This window comes from Camelina sativa, chromosome 4, assembly GCF_000633955.1.
Source record: "Camelina sativa cultivar DH55 chromosome 4, Cs, whole genome shotgun sequence".
NCBI lineage: Eukaryota > Viridiplantae > Streptophyta > Magnoliopsida > Brassicales > Brassicaceae > Camelina > Camelina sativa.
The window spans coordinates 12,516,641-12,538,665 of record NC_025688.1 but is presented as its reverse complement, the minus strand read 5'-3'; the positions used below and the strand labels follow the sequence as shown (position 1 = coordinate 12,538,665).

Here is a 22,025-nt window from a genome sequence, read left to right as displayed (position 1 = left end):
GGACTACTCTCATAAAGATTACACGATGATGTTTCTCTATTTCATTTTGGGGAGTGATATCTGGTAGTAAAATGTGCATCAGTGCATGTTACGTTGCTTAAGATGGATTGAATGTTGCATATATGTCTACCCTACAAACTCTAGGACCATCTTCACCAGCCATTTAGAATTAATTCAGAAAGGGCAATAATTCTTGGTCACCTAGTAGGTCTATGCAACCATCATTTAAGAAACTTTTCGTATTCCAACTCAACTGTTATTATCTCTCTAAAATGTATTCGCCTTCTTGTACATCACATCACAGTTCCTCCACATGAAGGCAAGTCCGAAATCGAACATACTATAAATTTATATCTATTTGTTTAGCTTGCATATACATATCTATTTACTCTCCCTACCCTATCCGAAGCTTCATCTTTAATCTTGACTACTTGTGTTTCTTACAGTTGTAATGCCGTAATGGTATGCCCATGATTCTAAATACTGAAAGAACTTCTGGTCATAAATTTTGGATAAGGTTAGAAACCTTCATTTTCTCAGGATTTGACATTCTGACTATTCATAAACTAAGGAGCTTTACGAAGAATTACCACTAAATAATTCTCTTTTTGCAAATATGAACTGCAAATATGAACTGTACGCCTATGTTCGTTCCAACCTATATATATGTTACACTTCTCACATATTTGACACAACAGCCACAATTCCTACGGTAAAAGATTTTAAAAGGTTTTTATACGATATTATAAAATATATATTCTTATAAGTTTACACACATATTGGGATAAATATAAGATTTAGTGGTATTTTTAATAAATATTTAGAAATAGAGCATTTTTGCAAAGTCTTATTAGAAAACGGATATTTTTGAAATTCTCTTTTTTCTTTTTCTCTTTTTTATTGCATTATTTATTTAATATTAATAGGTCAAGAAATATTAGAACAAATGTATGAAGCTAAATAAAGAAAAAAATATTTAGAAGATTTACTGTGCAGCTAAATATGAGCTGGAATTTTGTTTAAGAATTTTAGATATTTTTCTTATTATGTTTTCCTTTTTTATTAATATATTAGTATATATATATAGAGAGAGAGAGAGAGAGAGAGAGATTTTGTTTCAGTATACCGTATTTAATTGAGTGATTTTTACAACCCTTGGAAAGTCGTAAGACCACCAAAATTTTGACAAAATTAAATTTTTTGTTGTAGTAAATATGAATTTGAAGACTTAGTTTACAGTTTTGACTTTTGAGATTTTTAAGAAGTTGAAGTGTATTTTTATAGGTTTTGATCTAGTAAATTAACCAAATATGAAGCTAAATGTACAAACAATTGTTATCAAAGGTCAGTAGCTAAATTGGTAAAGACTGTCATTCTAAACCTAGATGTCGTTAGTTCGAATAGCACTGGAGAGTTGGTTCAATATTCCAAGTTTCATTTACAAGAGTTGAAATGTTGTATATGAAACAGTTTAATTTTACTTATTATTCTGATTCATCTTACTGGAAAAAATATGAGAATACAACCAACGGAAAAAGGCAAACTAAAACCGGACTAAGCCAAACCTTAGTTCGTCACTCCAAACTGAAAAACATAAAGGAAAAGGAAAAAAATGCAGACAGCAACCAAACTAAAACCAACCATCATCGAACTAAGTCTCCAATCATTACTCACTCCAAACATATCTTTTCTCATCCGCCGCCATCTCCACCTTCCCAAGTTCAAACTGTGGTTGTGGCTCTTGTTCCTGCTGCTGTTGATGGTGCATCAATGGCGGTAGCATAGCCGGCTGCGTCTGACTCGACATATCTGACACATCTTCTTTATCTTTCACCGGAAAAGTAGATGAAGCCGCATGTTCTTTCATTGTAGTCTCCGGAAAGACCATCTCATGATGAAAAGTATTTATTCCCGTCCAATTATCACCATCAATGGTGTAGCTGCAGTTACCATTAATGATGTTGCTGAAGTTACCACAGTTAGAATAATAATTATGAAAAATCTTATCAGATGAGTGGATAACATCATTTGTGGTGGTGCTGACGCCGTGGCCCGTGGCGGCAAAAATAGCTGGCTCGGCATTTCTAAGGAGCCAACCGACGGTTTCGCCATCGCTTTGGAAGCCGAGTTCTTCTGTCAAACTGAATAGTTTGGGAGCAATACTCGGTGGAAGACGGATGCGACGATCACGGCCTCCAACTTTCAGATGGCGGTCTTTTGGAGTCCTTGTTGCCTTCTCCATGTTGTCCATTTTTTATATGTTTTCTCTTTTGTGAATGTGTAAATGAAAAAAATATGTTCCGTTTTATTGGTTTATATAGAAGATTTACAGAAGAAAATACAAAGTAGTCAAATATTTCTGATATGTATGTATGGGAAACAATAATGGTGCAACAAACTTACAAAATAAATAATAATTATATTAAAGTTGTATATAGAAAGATATCTAAATGTTATATAGGAAAACCTAAATGATGGGTCCACTTAAAAAAGGGAAAATAAGATTTTCTGCTGTCAGTTTTGAGAAACTAATGATACAGTTGTACAAGTGTAATATTGTTCCATTTTTATTTACTTTAAAATGAAGGTTTTGTAGACTCCGGTTTAATCCTGGTTGTATATAAGATTAGGTAATTAGTTCAACAAACACGTGGTTGCATGCATAAAAGTTTTTATTATATTTTAGAAATTTTCTTAAACTAAAATGTTGTTTTTTTCTATTAACAATAACATAATTGAAGAAATATATATATTTTTTAATAAAATATGAATCTCAAAATTTCTAATAGCAATTTTTCAAAATAACACTTTTGTCAATATTTTTTTGGTATGGTTATTTATTATACAAAATTTAAAATATATAAAATTTTCTATAGAACACAAATTAACAAATAATACAAAAAATTATTACAAATTGATAAGCTATATTAATAATAATAATAATATAGAAATTTAAACATTTTCCTAATATGAGTAAATCTATGTTTATCATGTTTTATAGAGGTTAATCATTGATTTAAAGAGTTTTTCTTAATGAAATTGTAAACATAAGACTGTAGTATAGTAAAATTGAATCAAATAAAATTATCAAAATTTTTAGTAACTACGTATAAAATTATTGTGTATAAATTATTCCTCATTTCAAAGTTTAAAGCAATATATATATATATATATATATGACTATAAGTTTAGCTAACCAAAATAATTAAAAAATATAAAAATTAACCAAAAACATTTTCTCTTGAAAGATAAATATATTAGTTGGAGGAATGAATGTAAAATTATTGGATAGGAGTTACATTTGGGTTAAATGTAGAGTTAAATGGAGTTACATGCCTTTAAAGTGAGTTAATTATAAATAAATATTTTAATTTATTTTTGACTTAAAATAAAAGGAATACTAAGTGGCTCAATCAAAATTTAAATTTACACATGATTTGATTGTTTTGTTGGTATAAACTCAACACTCACACATAATATTAAAAATTGAAAATATTATTTTTTGACAAAATACATTAATTTTCTTATAAAATTATATGAACTTCAATCTATACAATTTTTAAAACCCCAATGATACCTTCTATCCTTTTGGTTTTGTTTTCTGTTTTTTCACTCATCAATTTAATTTATTTTTTTTTTTTGTCAACCATTGGGCCACAACTGGCTGGCCCATTAGCCAAATTCCTACATTCGTAGGAAGCATGACTCGATATCTGGTGTGATAGTGCCTTCTACAAATGGACTTATCTCCTGCTACTGCACTAAGGTCACTTTACCATCAATTTAATTTATAGTGCTAGATTTCATACTATTAAAGGTTTCATCTTTAGAGAATTTAGTTAAATGGTATTTTTAAAATTATATTATTTTTCTATATTTCACTTCCAGTTAAACATGATATCTTTTTGGAATCATTTTTTCATTTTGCTTAAATCAAAAAGACCAATTTTTTTTAATTAAGTTCTTTTTGTTTTCAAAAACCTCAAATCTTAAATAATAGAAACATTATATTGATCTTTACATATTATCTATTGGATTACAAAACAAAATAGACTTTATGAATAGAATTTATAGACTTTATAAAACAAAATAGATTTTATAAATGGATAATTATATTGATCATTATAAATTATTAAAAATGATACATTGAATATGTGAGATAACCAGAGTACATAATAGAGAATTAGAGATGAATCTTTTCAACTTCATAACTTTATTGTGTGGTGAATATCGTAAAGGAGTATGAAAAATAAAGATTTATAAAATGCAAATCTAAAAGACAATAAAGATAAACTAATGTTTTTTTAATTTGTGGTTTAATAATTTTTTTTATTTTATTAAAGTCACTGCCAAATAGACCAATAAAGAGATAGTGAAACCTTACTTTTACTTCTATGTATACCATTGTGTAATTCTTTGATCGAACTGGTCGTTGTATCATTATACTTGAGCTTGCAATAAAAGTCCATAATTATCACACGGTGGTCATGTAACGAGAGCGTAAGGTCAGAAAGATATTGTATTACTCAACATAAAGACATACGAATTTGAGATGTTACTCGTGAATATTGACATTAACTAGTACGCTAATGTACCATTCGCTTGGATTAATAGATCACTGTTATTTGTCACTCTTTGAGATTTTTAAATGTCGTGTACTCCTATACTGGTGTCTTTCCAATCATCACAGCTAGTATATGAACAATAAATTTTTATACTTTCAGAAATTACAGAAATATGCATAATATTGATTGATTAGACTTTGTATAAATAGACGAAGCGGAAATGAATGTAAGGAAAATAGAAGAGATAAAAAAGATGTTTTGTAGAGAGTCGTCGTCAGGTCTCTTGACCTTGAACATAGCAAAGAGTCTCAGCTCTCTGTCATCTAAACCATCAGCACTCATCAACCCCATCTCCAGAAAAAGTCGAGACAAGCTGCCTCGTCAAAAACTCATAGGACGATGTAAGGTTACCGCTTCACGATCTAATATTGAACCGGTAATATAGTGGAAAAAACTTGTAAGAAAATTAAAGTAAAGGAATTCATAAGGGACCAAGAAGAGTTGCTGGAGGGCATAGCTTGGTCGAAACCTCTTGATGACATCATTGATATCCGCGGGAGATCACCAAAGTCCCTACTCGATGGATATTCGGTAAAGTACAAGTAAAGAAGAATGTTCTTGTTCTTTGCTATTGTTTTAAGTGATTCTTAGAAGATTTTAATGGTTGGAGATTTTGATGGTGAAGTGTTTCTTTTTTGGTCTGAAGTAATTTGGTTTTGATTTGATTACAGTTTGCCTTATTCTAAGGATACAGAAAATATTTTCCTTGATGTGGCCAAGCTTTGCTTGATTTTTGACTGTTAATGATGATGCATTGGTGGTATAAGTAACTTGTACCTTCAATATTTTTTGAGTTTTGGTTTTGAATGTTGCTTAAGTTTGTTTAGCTCTCTATTTTGTTATAGTTGGAACTGGTTCTAATTTATCTTTTAGTTTGTTTACATCTAATTTTTGTTCTAGTTCTAACTGATTTTCAAAGTATTACTTATGATTTGCAGATGGATTCATCATCTCCAAATTTTGATGATGAAGAGAGAGATACACACAAAGAAGAGTTTTTAACACATAAGTCTAATCGAAGGGAAAAAAGGAAAAAACTCGTGATAGAGGATCATAGTCTGAACAACTCTAAGACCGAAAAGACTCTCAACCCAACATAAAATATATGGCAAAATTTCACTAGATTGAAAAGGACAATCGTGACAAATTTAACTGTAACATTGTAGAAAGAAATTCAATTGTCCAACAAAATGAGGGACAAAAACCTTGTAGAATTATTTGGGGAGTATTGGATGAGAGACTTTAATATAATTGAATTTAAAATATGCAAGGCATACAAGGCATGGAAGATTCAACCGATTCTTGATGAATATGCTGATATTGAGAGTTGATATGTTATTTAGTAGTAATTTGAGCCTTTTTCTTGATGAATATGCTGATGTTTATATATTTTAGTATCCTTTGTTTGCCAAATTGTGGGGATTGAAACAATTGCTGCAACGAATCTGCGTGAGTCAGCAATGGGGCTTTATAAAGAGCTTGAGCTGGTTAATATTATTTATTGACTGAAGTAAAATATACTCTGAAGATAGCGATGTAAAAAGTTGTGTTTTTTTATTTAGTTCAAATTTCAAAAGTGTCCGAGGTTATTATGAATTAGATAAATTTGCAAGATCATGAATCAATTTGAGATAGATAAATATGAATAGCTTATACTGAATGTTATGTCTAAATTAGTCACAAACCATAAGAACATGTGGGATTTACTCTTCCTCTTCCTCTTCCTCTTCCTCTTCCTCTTCCTCTTCCTCTTCTTCTTCCTCTTCCTCTTCTTCATCTTCATCTAAGTTATCTTCATCTAAGTTTGAGTTTGGGTGCACATGCAGAAACTTTCAAAGCCTCGGCCAGTTTTACGGCATACTGCGCACGACCAAACAGAACCCACACTATCTGTGGAAAAAACGACATAGTTTGAGAAACAACAACAGCTTAATTAATTTGCTGGACTATATATATGAGAGAAGGAAGACAAAAATACCTGCCAATAAAAAAATTTCCCAGACGGGGTAGTCAATAGGATTGGAGGCAGTATTTGGATTATCATCAAATGGTAATTCACGAATAACTTTGACCCGGTTCAACTCTAGCATGCCAAGATATGGAATGAAGTTCCTCTCTCCGGATATGAGCATTAAATTTTCCGAAGGTGGAATACCATTTATCCAACAGGAAACTTGAATTTGAAGACCAAAGCTTGCTTTGTTTCACCAAAAAAAAAAGGATTGAGACTCCATGCAAAAGGAAAATACATGCAGCCAATTGAATGTTTAAAACCAATCCAGTAATGTAGAAAGACATAAGGATTATTAACTTACTGGTTTCGAGGTTAGAAAGAGAGACCCCGGAGGAATAGAGCTCTTTCAGGACGTCGGTAGAGACGTTTTTCAGTATCTCATTAATTCTCATTAGTATTTTCGTTTTTGTATAGTTATATAATTTAAAATTTATTTTTCGGATTTTTAAAATTATTTAATTATATCATCATTATTTATGAATTATATTAAAATGGATTCTAATTCCGGAAGTATATATTAACATATAATCAAAATTAAATTAGTTTACATATATAAAAGATTGAGATCTTGATAGTATATATATTTACTAAAGTTTGAGATCTTACTGATTTGTGCAATCAATTATATTGTTTTGTTAGTTTCCTAAATTGTAGGAAAAATATATATTATAGTAACTATTATGGTATATTTCTGGGGGAATTTATTATATGATTTATTTTCGGAAAATCCGATAACCCATTTATAATGCCGCGGTATTTTTTACCTGAATTCGACTCCTTTAATTTTGGGTTATTTTTGCGAAATTGACCCGATCCGGAAGCACTTTTGTACTTCTCTTTTACTTATATAGGAATATTATGAAAATAGTTTTCTAAATGATAAGATGAGGATATCTCAAAACTGTAAACATAAGACCAAGTATTTTCGTAGATATTATGAAAATAGTTTTCTAAAATATAAGAAGAGGATATTTCTTGAAACCTTAAGATAAGACCGAGTATTTTCCAAATTTCCTCTTAAAAAAACGGATTTGATCTTGGACACGTACCCAATGGGCCAAGCGTACCGACCCACATAAACCACCACAAAGTGTATCTATTATATCTATATATACATTTTTTGAGACATTTATAAAATAAATCCTCAAGTTGGCATTTATTTAAAAACATGCCATTAACATTAAATAATTAATTTAATAAAGAAATTAACTCTACTTATATATTTTTTTATAGATATTAATTGTTTTAAAAGGTAACAAACATAATTATAAATGTATACAGATTTTATTTCTTTATTTTATAAGGAGGTGAGTGAAGAGGTATTGTTTTTTGAAAATTTGAAAAACTGATTTGATAAAAAATGAATTTTGAACATGTTGCGTGATCCGCCTAGCATGGCGGGTTTGGACTATAGAACCAACACTAAAACTATTAGTTTATTTCATATACTATAGATTTGTAGTCATAGTTTGGAAAATTAACTTATAAATTATTTAGTATATGAATTACAAAATATTACACATACTACAACATATTCTTAATATTCTAAAATAAAATAAAATTGTAAAAATATACACTAACATACCATATCTTATTATATAAAGTATGATTTCAAAAGTTACTAACCCACCAGATCATGACACATGTCAATTTCAAAAATTACTAACTCATCAGATCGTGACAAATGTCAGTTTTACACAAATTTTTAATTTTAAAAGAAGAAAATCTTACTAACTCACCAGATCGTGTCACGTGTTAATTTCAAAAGTTACTAACTCACCAGATCGTGACAGGTGTCAATTTTACACAAATTACTAATTTTAAAAGAAAAAATATTTTAAAAAAATCAAGAAATAAAAAAATTACTAATCATAAAATCTTATTACAAAAAGTTGGGTTTTCAAAATTAGCCATTAACAAGATCATGACATGTGTCAAGTATACTGATGAGATGTTGACATGTGTCAAAAATTATTATTTTTTCAAAACAGCTAATTAAGATAATAGCATTAAATCTACATAAAATTTACATGTTTATATCTAAAAAGAAATATCCTAAATCAAAAAAGAAAATTAACAAACTAATATATCGTTCATTGTACGCTAATTATATTATACGTGTTTTCTTAATTAGATTTTGACATGTATAAACAAAAAAATAATTCATTAAACATGTATATTATTATAAAAAGTTGGGTTTTCAAAATTAGCCATTAACAGGATCATGACATGTGTCAAGTATACTGATGAGATGTTGACATGTGTCAAAAATTATTATTTTTTCAGAACAGCTAATTAAGATAATAGCATTAAATCTACATAAAATTTACATGTTTATATCTAAAAAGATATTTCCTAAATCAAAAAAGAAAATTAACAAACTAATATATCTTTCATTGTACGCTAATTATATTATACGTGTTTTCTTAATTAGATTTTGACATGTATAAAAAAAATTAATTCATTAAACATGTATATTATTATTAATCTATAAATAGGAAATAACAAATCTAAAAAGAATAACATAAGTTATGTCAAAAGAATTGTTATTTTTGAAACGTAATAGGACAGCTAATTAAGAAAATAACATTATATGTACAAAAATTTAAATGTTTAGAAAGCTTTGATCTTTGATTTTTTCCTGATATAATTTTGTTTATCTATTGTGGGTCTTTTATTCGTGCAGGTTGTTCAATAGAAGCTATCATAAGCAATGAAATGAAATCAAAGTATATAAAGCCCGCTAATTAATCGAGGATGGAGATACTGATGGATGTTCCAAAAGTGATTCTACAGTTAGTAGCATTATAAGTTTCGAAGATTAATCGATGGTTGATGTTTCTGGTCAAAATCTAGAGTTTTCTCTGCTAGATAATGTCAATGATTCTGGTACTGAAACAAAAGCTACTTGATTGAGTAATTGAGAAGCCATTTTGAAATTTGGGAAGTTAGAACTGTAAACCGTTTTAAAATTGGTTTCAAACCGGATTTATGTGGTTTTTTATCGGATTTGGTTCGTAAACCGTTTAAACCCAGGTATATAGAGAAATATATGAGAACTTTTGATTGAGTAGAAATAAGTTGAGAACTTATGATTCAAGAATATTTGAGTCGAGGTTAAGTTCTAAGTAATTTTGGTACAATGCGATACTTCTGAGGAGTAAACAGGTCATCGATCATTTCACGTGATTATGACATATATCATGTTTTTGATTGTGTATAAAGTTTTTATTTTGAATTGTTTACAATTTTCAAATTTTTAATTTTATTATGTTATATTAACTTTTTTTCAATTTCTCAATAAAAACTTTTATTGGATTAGTCATAAATCATTGTACTCGAGTAGATAATTTTCACTAGTTGTTCATCCAAAATATCTTTGGAGTAAAAAAATTTATGGTTAAAAAAATTATGTCACAAAATAATTTTAGTAATTATAAGAACTATAATTATGCCAAAATGAAAGTAAAGCAACATAAAATTTGTTTAATTAGTTTAAAAGACATTTTAGGTGGTGATAAAGAGCATACTTTAACAATAAAATAATTTTGGGTGTAAGAGCATATTTTTAATGGTAAAACATACAGTAAAATTGTACATAGTTATTAATTATATGTTGTTTTGATGAATTCTTTGCATGTAAAATATTTTGTAATAAGTTGTGAAATGTTCTTGAAATTTGACAATAATAATATTTGTAATGATGAGTATTTGGCAAAAGTTTTGGTGGGATATAGATTAGCTTTAGATTATTGTAATAATTGTTATAATATATTTAAAATTGAAAATATAAATAAGTGTATGAAGGTAAATACAAATATGATTTTTTTTTCTCTAACTAAAATTATTAAAATATTTACTTCAAGAAATATTTTTTGTTTCTATTTTTAAAAAATTAGTTAGGGTTTAGGATTTATTTTTTCAACAATTTTAAAATCCGCACATTGTGCGGACCCTTATATAGTAGGCATATACACCTCTGTTTAATTATAGAAAACAAAATTAAGTGTGTTAAAATTTTATATCCTATCTAATAATTTTTTTAATTTAATTAGGTTATAAACTGTATAAAATGTAAGAAGAAGAAAAAACATTCTAAATAAAATTCTAAATTAATTATAACAAACTGCCATGTCATATCATATTAATAAAATAAATCAAATAACTATTCTTGGGTTCACCCCCTCTTAGTTAAGGAAACAAATTATTGATTAAAGAAACAAATTCTGTATATCAATTAATTTTAAATATTATATTATAGTTTAAATTATAACATCGAAACCCAAATCACTCTTTTTATAAACCCAAATTAAAATATAATTTTCTTTAATTGTAAAATCTAAACCCTAAACTCTAACCACTCTTTTGTAAACCCAAACCGACATAAACTTTTGTTTAATTTTAAAATCTAAACNACCCTAACCACTCTTTTGTAAACCCAAACCGACATATAATTTCGTTTAATTGTAAAATCTAAACCCTAAACTCTAACCACTCTTTTGTAAACCTAAACCGACATTCAATTGTAAAATCTAAACCCTAAACTCTAACCACTCTTTTGTAAACTCAAACCGACATATAATTTTGTTTAGTTGTAAAAACTAAACCCTAAACACTTTTTGTAAACCCAAACCGACATATGATTTCGTTTAATTATAAAATCTAAACTCTAATCATTATTTTATAAACCTAAACCAACATAATTTCCTTAATAAAAAATCTACAGAATTGTTTTCTTTAACTTGTTTTGTCTTTTTATTTTAATTTTGATTTATTTTATAAATATGATATGACATGGCAGTTTGTTGTATTTTGATTGGTTAATTAAGAGGAGGTGAATAAGAGTGGTTCACCCTAAGGGTGAACCCAAGATTTTTTCATTCCTGTATGTATCTGTTCACTTATCAATCTTGTACCAACATTTTCCACCAATAAATGAAGTTCTAGTGTTAAAAAAAAAAACTAAACGTTTTGCCTTTGCACAAAAAAAAAAAACTAAACGTTTTGTCAAAAAAAAAAACAAAATAAACGTTATAAGTGGTCGACTTGTTGAATCCGTAAAGATTTTCTTCATCAACAAAGATTACATAGTCATTTTAGGACATACACATCTAACTAAGAGATAATTAAAGTTAAGAAAAAGAAAATACAATCAAAGAAGTGAATTAAACGTTGCTTTTCTTTGTAGCAACTAAGCAACATATCCTACTACAATCGAGAGCGTAGCAGGATATGTAGCTCTGGTCTGTCTGGTGTGCCATCCAAAATAAATAAAATATCGATTAGATATTGTAGTTTCGAGTATGAGTTCACTCTTCCTTCCGTTGGATACCGGTCTGTTGCAAAAAGTCAACTTGGCAAGAACTGCTGAGTAGATAAAGAATCTGATAAGTGTAAGGGAAACATGTTAGTTAACGGTAAACAATCGACAAAAAATCGCCGCAGTAGAAATATAGAGGATCCACCTTTGGAAGAAGAGACAGATGCACTAGAAATGGTAGCCCCATCATCTGACGCTGCAACATCCTCTGACTTGAGCTATGGCCGTCAACAGAGTCTGCAACATCGTCTAAGCTATGGCCGTCAATGGAGTCTGCAACATCGTCTGAGCTACGGCTATCAACAGAGTCTGCAACATCGTCTCAGCTATAGCCATCAACAGAGGCTTCAACACCTTCTGAGCTATGGCCGTCAACAGAGGCTGCAACACCTTCTGAGGTTTGCCCATGGTCTGATCTTTGGCCTGCATCCGAGGTATGTCCACCATGTAAGCTCTGTCCATCATCTAAACTTTGAACATCTATTGAGTTAGTACCATTTGCAGAGCTATCCAAACTGTTGGACAAAATAACAGTCTCTGACAGCTGTGTGTCATCGACGAGGTGCCAAGTTTATGACATACGAGGAAAATTGGAACAGATCTCTAGTGTTGTCAGAACATACAAGATTGGACGGTGTAAAGAAATCAACATAAACCAATGTACTACTATAGTTCACAGGCACTGGGGCATATATTACTTTACAATCGGGACGACTTGATGGAAAAGGTCAAAGGGACGGGTAAAACAATATGAATGACAAGAACTGAGATATTAAGGTGGTCGTAGAAGGGAATCTAAGCAAGGAGAAGTAGGGCATATCTTTGCACGCATCAAATTACGTTAAATAAAAGACACGTTATCAGAATTCCGTTTTCCTTACCAGGCTTTGCCAAACGTTTTCCCCGATGACGTAGGCGGGAGGTCTGACTCACAAGTGGACGTTCCCCAGACTCAGAAGTAGGAGACGGGGATGGTTCAATTCGAATTTATTTTATCCTAAACGAACGGCGCCGGTATGAAGAGGGCGGATTTGGTTTAAATGTGGGCGGAATTGATAGATTCGGTTCCTCTGTCGGTAGCAGGATCGGTACAGGCGTAGTCTGTCGGCGCATATTCTTGGTTTTTACCATGCTTTAGAAGTAAGTAGATGAAGAAAGGCGATGTGAGAAAGTGTGGAGGCGGTGAGAATGGAGATCGAAAGAGGAGAGTTAAGACGTTAGTTCTCTCGCACAGTAAACCCTTTCAGGAGTTAATTTTGAAGCTTGTGGTGGTGTTGGTATTTAAGAGTGACGTCATAAAACGAAGGATTAAGAGTAATCAATACAATAAAAATTTTTGGTTTCTCCCCAGCGCTGACACATCAGCTTTTGTATTGAAACAGAGACTGGCACATCATAAAAAATCTATAAATTATAACAATTAATACAACTCATTTTTTTTTGCCACTAGGGACACAATAATTTCTTCTTCTTTCTATCGATCCATTTCTTTTTCTTCTTTCTATCGCCCAATTTGAGTACTGATTTCTTCTTTAGCCGGAGAAGATGGTAGTAGCGGCGGAGGTCTTAGCGGATTCGTCGGGAAGATTAACTCAAGTATCCGTAACTCTCATATCGGCCTCTCGAAAAAGTCGCCTCCTGGACTTCCTGCTCCTAGAAAGGAAGAATTGTCGTCGATTCGGTGTAGGAATGGGGAATTAATCGGTTGTGGTGCTTCTGGGAGGGTTTACATGGGAATGAACTTCGATTCCGACGACATGAGACAACATGTATTCAACTACAAAGGTTAATCGGTAAAGGAGTTACCTGGTAAAGACCTCACCCTCACTGGTAGTTGTGACCCTTATGTTGAGGTTCACGCCATTTCGAGAAGAAGTCTAACCCTGAGTGGAATCAAGTTTTCGCATTTTCTAAAGATAGGATTCAAGCTTCTTTCCTTGAAGCTACTGTCAAGGATAAGGATGTTGTCAAAGATGATTTGATTGGTCGTGTTGTCTTTGATTTGAACAAAGTACCTAAGAGAGTTCCTCGTGATAGTCCCCTCGCGCCACAATGGTATAGGCTTGAGGATAGGAAAAGTGATAAAGTTAGGGGAGAGCTTATGCTTGCTGTTTGGTTTGGTACTCAAGCTGATGAAGCTTTCCCTGAAGCTTGGCACTCTGATGCTGCAACTGTTAGTGGATCTGATGCTCTTGCCAACATCCGCTCCAAGATTTATCTCTCTCCTAAGCTTTGGTACCTAAGGGTTAATGTTATTGAAGCTCAAGATTTGATACCTGGGGACAAAGGGAGATATCTTGAGTTTTATCTCAAGGCAATCATGGGAAACCAGGCCTTGAGGACTAGAGTGTCTCAAAGCAGGACTATTAATCCGATTAAAGTGGAGGAGTTTAGGACAAAAGGAAATTTATTCGCCGCGAAATCTGGACCGTAGGATACTCTGATTACACCCTCTTTAACCTTTTTACTTGGGGCAAATCTGTAACTTCATTCGCTTATTCTTCTCCTTTTTCTCCAATCTGTCTTCTTCTTCTTCGAAGTATATTTATATAGGAGAGATAGAAATTTGAGAAGCCAAATCCCAAAAAAAAATAGAATGTTTTTTGTATGCTTTTGTTATATACTCCCTCCGTTTCATAATATAAGATGTTTTAGAGAAGAATTTTTGTTTCATAATATAAGATGTTTTCAAGTTTCTATGCTACTATTAGATTTGTTTAATATTTTTATTATTCAGTATTGTTTATGATTGATTGAACTTTTTTAAAGTGGTCTTTTTTTAATATGCATGCTTTCACTCAAAACATCTTATATTTTTAAACAGCTTATATTTTTCGGATACCTAAGAAAAAGCCAATCAAGTCTAAAAACATCTGGTATTATTATTCTCTAGCAATTGAGACTTGAGATATTTATATTGAAAAGACATACAGAAGAAGAAAGAAATTATGAGAAAGCAAATGTATAGATCAAATAGAAATACTGTAGGGAACACCCATTCCGGTAACACCAGCCTCAGATATAGGCTTCAAAAGCTCATACTTAACTACACCAGCTCCCGCTCTATTCTTTAGAGAAAGGGTTACATTTCTCTCATCTATCACTCCTTCTAGATATTGGAGTCTGCCTTTAAAACGTTCATAAGCAGCAAATATAATAGGGTCGTTGGCCCAAGATGCTTCTGGGTATTCTCCGATGTACTCTTCGTCAGGTGAATGAGTTGATAAAAGATCCAAAGTGACCATCACTAGGGTCGCCTGCTTTTGAGATGGGTATGTCTTAAGCATCACTTTTTCTGGCGTCTCAAAAAACTCCTTTAGCTCTTCATCTGTCGGTTCTTCCACTGGCATTCTTATCCTTGTTGTAGTTGGTCGGTTGGGAAAGTATCCTCCATATCCATACTGTCCAAAATTCACAGCTGCATGGTGACCGGAGGCAACCCACGCAATCGTTGTTACCACACCAATCAAGTCATCTTGTGTTTCGAGGACAGGCCACCAGGGTTCGTCTTTCTTGTCACCGTGCCCTATGTTCCGCACTTCAGTCCACCATCCTTGGAGTTCCTCGTCCAATTTGATCAGTTCTGCGTCGGGATAATAATGTTTCACATAGTCTGTCACCCACTCCTTAATTGAATCCCACAATATTAGACCGTCATTCGCAAATGGGTAGTCTGGTATCGTTAGGCGTAGTCCATGTTTTGCGGTCTCATCTTCCTCAGCCAGCCCCCTTGTATTGCAAATTTTTATATGTAATAAAATATTTATTTCGCTTTGTAACTAAATTATGGTGGTAATTAATATCTTTTCTTATAATAAGCAAAACACACCTTCTGATGAGATCGGCAGGTAAGCCTTCCATGTCAAACCTCCATAATTTATCATAGACGTCTGAACTTAGCTCTACTGAATACTTCCCGGGCCAAAAACAAGTCTCAATGATTCCACCTGCATTGATAAGACTTTGGCGTGCACGAGCGTTGATCTCCATGGTGTAGCGGAAGTGAGGATGCAAAAGCCTGTAGATTGGATGCATGGCACTTAGTTGTCTGTTTGCCGCTATTATGTATGGCTCCATACAACAGTGAGTCCTCAACCTGTAAATTTATCCATCTCTTACTAGTTAATTATATGTCACATGCATGTAATGTAATATATATATGAGATGATCATATCTATTTTGAATTAAAGAGTGTTTTCAATACCAATGAGAAATAAGCTGGTGATAACCGGCGTCATGACATATAGCATGAGTCTTAGCAAGGCTCCACAGCCAGCATGAGGTAGCATCATAACCTGGGGTGAAAACTTGCTTCCATTGAGGCTTGTTGATATTTGGGGGACATGTCAACTCAATGGCAACAGGCCTCAATGTGCTATCATCGCTGAGGAAGAACAGTGTTCGAGACGCATATAAGGTGGTATTATCCAACTCTCTCACTTTGTTCACATACGGTAGAAGCAAATCGTGATAGTCCAGCACGAACAATCTCTTACTCTTTAGAGCCTGTATGCATTACATGATACATTGATGATTGATCATTCATTATGAAAATAATCCTCTTTATACACAAACATGCATTTTCTATCTAAAACATGTCAATAGTCTTACCTCATCAACTGACATGTTTCCTTTAACTTCTTTTTCCACAATATCCCAAGTAATGAGTGAGGTGGGATCACCATAAATGGCTGGGTCTAGTTTGCTTTTCAACGGCCACTCCTGGAATCACCAACACGAGAAATTTATATCAACATCCTATATGTATATGTTATTTTATTTATAGTTTTCTCTGTTTTTTTTTCTTCTTTTGAATGGAAATATCCTCTGTTATTATTAAAGTTATTCCAAAGAAACAATTTATTATATATGGACCAAAAGAAACATTACATTTATCTTTGGTAAATGGGAGAAAATAAATTTTCAAGGTAGAAAATAAAAAAAATTATTAAAATTTAGTGTTTACTATGCAAATAAAATGGAAGTCCTACTCTAAAAGGGTTAAACAAATAATTTATCATTGGAGATGAATCTAAATATAGAGTTTGAGTACGAATGATTTACTGATTAATTTTTTCTAGCACCATGGTTTAGAGTCAAAGGCATGTATTATGTGTAGCTTACTTTAACTAGTTCAATGCAATAAGGATTAAGGCCCGCAAGTGTCTGGCGAGCAAACTCGTGGTCTCGTAACCATGAAAATCCATCCCCTGAATCAACGTGAATGATATTAGAAAGTGAGTTTACTGACAACCTAGACAGTACAGAATTGGAATAATGTAATGGAAGATTCAAAAGGAGAGAGGTAAGTACTGTTAATGAGGACTGGAGCTTCAAACTGGAGAATATCATCGCGAGCTTCAGTAGCAGCTTTGATGAGTCTTGGGAGCAAAGGTAAGAGGCCAGCATCCTTAGGAAGCTCAATGCCTTCTTCAAAGAGATTTTGTATGGCCTTGAAGTGTGGAAAAGGCAAATGGGGATCCAACAGAACAGACTCAATCTGAGGGAACACCGCAGGAATAGCTGCCAAGATAGTCTTGCCTGTGAATGAAGTTCCCTTGGCTGTAGAGAACTCCTCGTCTCTAGGGACATAGAATTCGCCACCGTAGCGTTGCTCTGAGGAGGGGTCAGACTCACAAGGTTTGCGACCAGTCTTGCAACGCCTTGGATAAGGATGTGAAAGGCCTCCAATTACTGGACGAGCAAGTTCAGGATCATTGTCAGGGTCACCCAGATCGTTGTACACATCATAGTCGTAAACACGCTCGTACTTGGTAAATTCACCAAGTTTTTCGCGGTTATTGCCTTTTAAGGTCTCTAGCTCCTTCTTTCGAAACTGTTTAAGAGGCTCCGGTGTTTGGGAAGGCAAGTAGGAGTTGCTAGAGAAGAATATCCGCATGGCTGGGTCAACGGACTTAGGGGCGATCCATGAGTCACATGTAAATGTAACGGTCCCGTCAGGTAACTCAATCTCCATCTTCTTGAGGAACAACTCTCTATGGTACTGGTTTTGAACCCTGATGGCCCCAATAGTTCCAAAATCTTCAGGCATCTCAAACTCGCACTCATATTTCTCATCAGGGGCTTCACACCATATACGTTGTGCGTAGTCTTCTACGGGATCCTTCTCTGTCCCCGTCCCTGACATATGTGTACTTTGGTTAACATTTAACATTATTTTATATTTATCAAACAAAAATAAAAAATGTAACCAAAAAAAAAAAAAAAACTCACGTGGGTCAGTCTCGGCGCTGATAAGCTCTACAAGCAGTGATTTGCCGCGGATATCAGCTATTTGATCGAGAGGTCTAGAAAAGGCTATCCCCCGAGACTCTTCTTGGGCTGTTATAAATCCCTTTACTTTAATTTTCGGAGCGTTTTTTTTCACTACATTACCTCCATGTTCAGTATTAGCCCGTGAGGCGGTGACCTTACATCGTCCTCGACGAGGCAGCTTGTCTCTACGTCCTACAAAGATGGGGTTGATGAACGCTGATGGCTTAGGGAACAAAGAGCTGAGACTCTTTGCTATGTTCACGGTCTGGAGACTCGACGATGACTCTCTACAAAACATCTTTTTATTTATTTTTTCTCTGACTTACAATCCTCTGCTTCTCCAACCTTCATCTATTTATACAAGTTTAAATTTTTATTCAAATTTTATTTAATTTCGAAAAATATAAATTTTATTGTTGCATACAGATGTGTTGATTGGTTAACGACTAGTGTATATTGTAAGAAAGGAATATACAACGTTTTAAAGTCTGAAAGAGTGACAAATATTAACTTTGTTTTATCTATAAGTCCATAACCTCCACGAAAATGTTCACGAGTGACATCTTATCTTTTAGTGTGTGTATGTGGACAATTCAACAATTGCTACTATGTAACGCATAAGAGGACCACCATGTGAAAATTATGGACATGTATAGCAACCGCAAATAGTATCTAAAATGATATCGCTAACAAGGTGGATAGCAGACGCCATAGTCTTAAAATGCAGTTCTTTTCCATCTTTATGAATTTGCAATTGTAGGGAACCATTTAATTGTTGGTTCTGCTTATAATTAAACCAGAAAATAAAACTGTTTTAATTATAACCAATCACAGAAATAATACTAAAAGTGATACAAAAAATACTCTTCCTTTTTATGCAACTAAAATAGTATTCAAGACATCGCATAGATAGATATATTAATTATATTCTTGAGCAAAGTGGGACTGTGGGATGATTACTTTGAAAAGTACGTGAAGATACTTGGAGAAGATTCGTTCATTCCTTTCACGCCAAAATAACATAGATGCTACCACTTATTTGCATGGTTTATATATATATATTAATATCCCCAATTTGCTACTTGTGATCATAACAACATGAGAATCTAAGATAACTAATGTATGGGTGCGCAAATTAAAATTGATTACAAGCCAAACCACGAATGCACGGTTTCATAATGATTAGTAAACTTGCTATTTCTTTGGAGAAGAAGAATGTTTAAGGTGCTGTTGATTTCTTCTTGGGAGAGCACTAACCTATAATTTTTTTTTCCTGATGATATTCGCATCTCGTTTGTAAGAGATCCAATCTTCATATGGTTTTCGTTTAACTAGGAAAAAGATGAGGGACATAAACATACTGTCTTATTGATGATTCCGATGGATAATTTGGATATATAGTTATCTGAAGGCAATGACGACCACCAAGCTTAAGATACAATTTTTTCCGTGAACAACGAAAGTACGAAGAATTGTAACATACGTTCAACACGACTTGATGATTTTAACTTCACTAAAGTGCGGTTCGAAAATCTAAACGAAATACAACGTTGTGGATATCAACTTACCAAAAGATCCTGATTTTGGTATGAGAGTGAACCTATGACCGGGTATAAACGTTATCGTAACCCCACAATTTGGTATAATCGCCACAAAGATGATCCACAGGCCTGATATTATATCGCTATTTTGAAAATATATCTAATTACATACGTTTTAATCCCGTATGAATGAGATTGTCGGAGGTATTGGAAAATTGATGAGATTGACTCGAACCGGGTTGAGATCGATTGATATTTCTGAACCGAATAGAAATTATAAATGGAAATATCATAGATTTTGTAACGAATAATAAGAAACTCAGTTTTTATCTTCATATAAGAAACTCAATTTGTAACGAATATTCGAGGTTTGGCTTGTAATCAATTTTTTTTCTTAATCCCACATCGGCCAAATAGTAAGAAACTTCACATAATTTTTTTTCTATAATACACTTGTAGATTAAATAAGTTAAACAACATACTGTATATTATAAAACAGATTTAAGCCTAAAAGTATGAAAAAGTTTCATATTTTATTTCTTGCAATAACATAAAAATCCAAAACCTGATTTACAAGAGAATCAAATTTTAAAGGGTTGATGGACGGAAGAAAAAACAAAAAAAAAGGGGTTGATGCAAAAATCCAGTGAGTGTATGAAAGGACGCACGTTTTTGTTGTTGTTGCCAAATTCAAACTAATAATGGACCCATCCAGCAATTCACACCATACGTTTATATGTCTATCTCACTCGTTTTTGGTAGTGGTCCAGTTTACATATGCCTAATTGATATGATCAGTTGAATATGCCTGTTTGATCTGATCATAATTGACTATTCATGTCTTGTAATTGCTAACTAGATAGTTATCCTTGTTGTACAGCAGGGAAAAATGTTTACTTAAATTTTATTGTAATTTATTAGTTATAAAATAACAGATAAAATTTATTAGTTATAAAATCATAGATAATATTTTATTTGATTTATTTTATACATTTTATTATCTTTTACATTTAATTTACTTAGTTTTATACTCTCATTTCAACTGATCTTCGGTACATAGTACAATGTTCAAATTCGTGAATTATATAAATATGGTAAAATCCAGAAAATAAAACAAAACTTGTATTGAAGCAGTTGTGTTTATAAATCTCAATTTTATAAATCTCATTTTTTTTTTTATATATTTTTAGAGAATTTTTTACTAATACCCCTTATTTTATACCCCTTTTTCAAAATATCCCTGGTGGCCATTTAAAAGTATCATTCTTTTAATTTGTAAAGAAAATTCTGCCCTTCCTTCATCTTCGTCATCGACCTTCTCTGTCGCCAACCTTCTCCGTCGTCATCTCTCCTTCTCTCTCGTCATCTCTCCTTCTCCGGTGTCATCTCTCCTTCTCTAGTGTCATCTTTTCATCTTTGATCTCTTCTTCTCCACCCATCTCTCCTTCGCCGTTTTCACTGCTTCTCCGTTGTTTATCCTCTTAGTCGTCTCTTCTTCTCCATCGTGTAAGCTTGTTTCTGAATTTTATTTTTGATTTCAATTTCAATTTCAATTTCAATTTTGTTTTAGCTATTAGATTGTTGTTTCGATTTCAAATTTGATCACAGTTTGTTAGGTCTAAAGCACTTGTTGTGATATGTTTGTGACTATAAAGTCCTTTAATAGATCTTTCGAAACCTACAGTTGGCTTTGATATAATTGTTGGGATATGTTTGGGAATATGAAGTATTTTTTTAATTGTTGTTCGAGTAATGTAGTTTTGTAATTTGTGATATTGCTTTGTTTTCTCAAGACTTGTTTTGGGTGTACAAATGATTGAATTGTATTCAGTATGTGGATTATGGAAGTTGAACAACAATATTCATTGGGAATTTAAGATGGATAATGAAAGGAGAGCTTCTTTGATTAACATTGATGAGAAACTAGATTTAGTGAGTTGGTAAAGGTCCTTTTAGAAGATTTTGCCATTGATATTCAGACACAATGTTTAAAGCTTAGTTATACATTATTTGCTATTGCTGCTACCATAGATAGTATTCCGATCTTTATTAGAAATGATAAGCAACTTGAAGCTTTTATGCTTAAATAAGCACAAAGTGGAGGAGTTATTCATCTATGTGTTACTGTTGAGGATATTTGTGTGACAGTTGAGCATGTATTTTTAGTAGGGAATTTAGTGAGAAACTAGATTATGACCCGCGGTACACCGCGGGATAAGTTTAAAATTTTTTTTTTTTTGTTAATGTAC

At 32.5% G+C, this 22,025-nt stretch overlaps 2 protein-coding genes, 1 long non-coding RNA gene and 1 pseudogene across 3 annotated transcripts; all 4 read right to left on the bottom strand.

The window, feature by feature from the left end:
- On the bottom strand, positions 1,494-2,308 carry LOC104780366 (transcription factor TCP16-like). Its single transcript, XM_010504864.2, has one exon. It carries the CDS (start codon positions 2,249-2,251, stop codon positions 1,667-1,669), a length of 585 nt encoding a protein of 194 aa, XP_010503166.1. The 5' UTR covers positions 2,252-2,308; the 3' UTR covers positions 1,494-1,666.
- LOC104780365 lies at positions 11,686-13,319 on the bottom strand. The gene is made up of 3 exons (XR_766732.2): positions 12,841-13,319; positions 12,105-12,424; positions 11,686-12,023 (listed from the first exon to the last, which is right to left on the bottom strand). It is a non-coding gene; the product is annotated as an uncharacterized LOC104780365 (long non-coding RNA).
- Positions 13,431-14,360, bottom strand: LOC109132482 (annotated as a pseudogene).
- Positions 14,819-18,533, bottom strand: LOC104780363 (lipoxygenase 2, chloroplastic). The gene is made up of 7 exons (XM_010504861.2): positions 18,194-18,533; positions 17,273-18,100; positions 17,084-17,169; positions 16,571-16,681; positions 16,164-16,465; positions 15,789-16,055; positions 14,819-15,688 (listed from the first exon to the last, which is right to left on the bottom strand). The coding sequence occupies exons 1-7, from the start codon at positions 18,531-18,533 to the stop codon at positions 14,929-14,931; spliced, it is 2,694 nt and encodes an 897-aa protein (XP_010503163.1). The 3' UTR covers positions 14,819-14,928.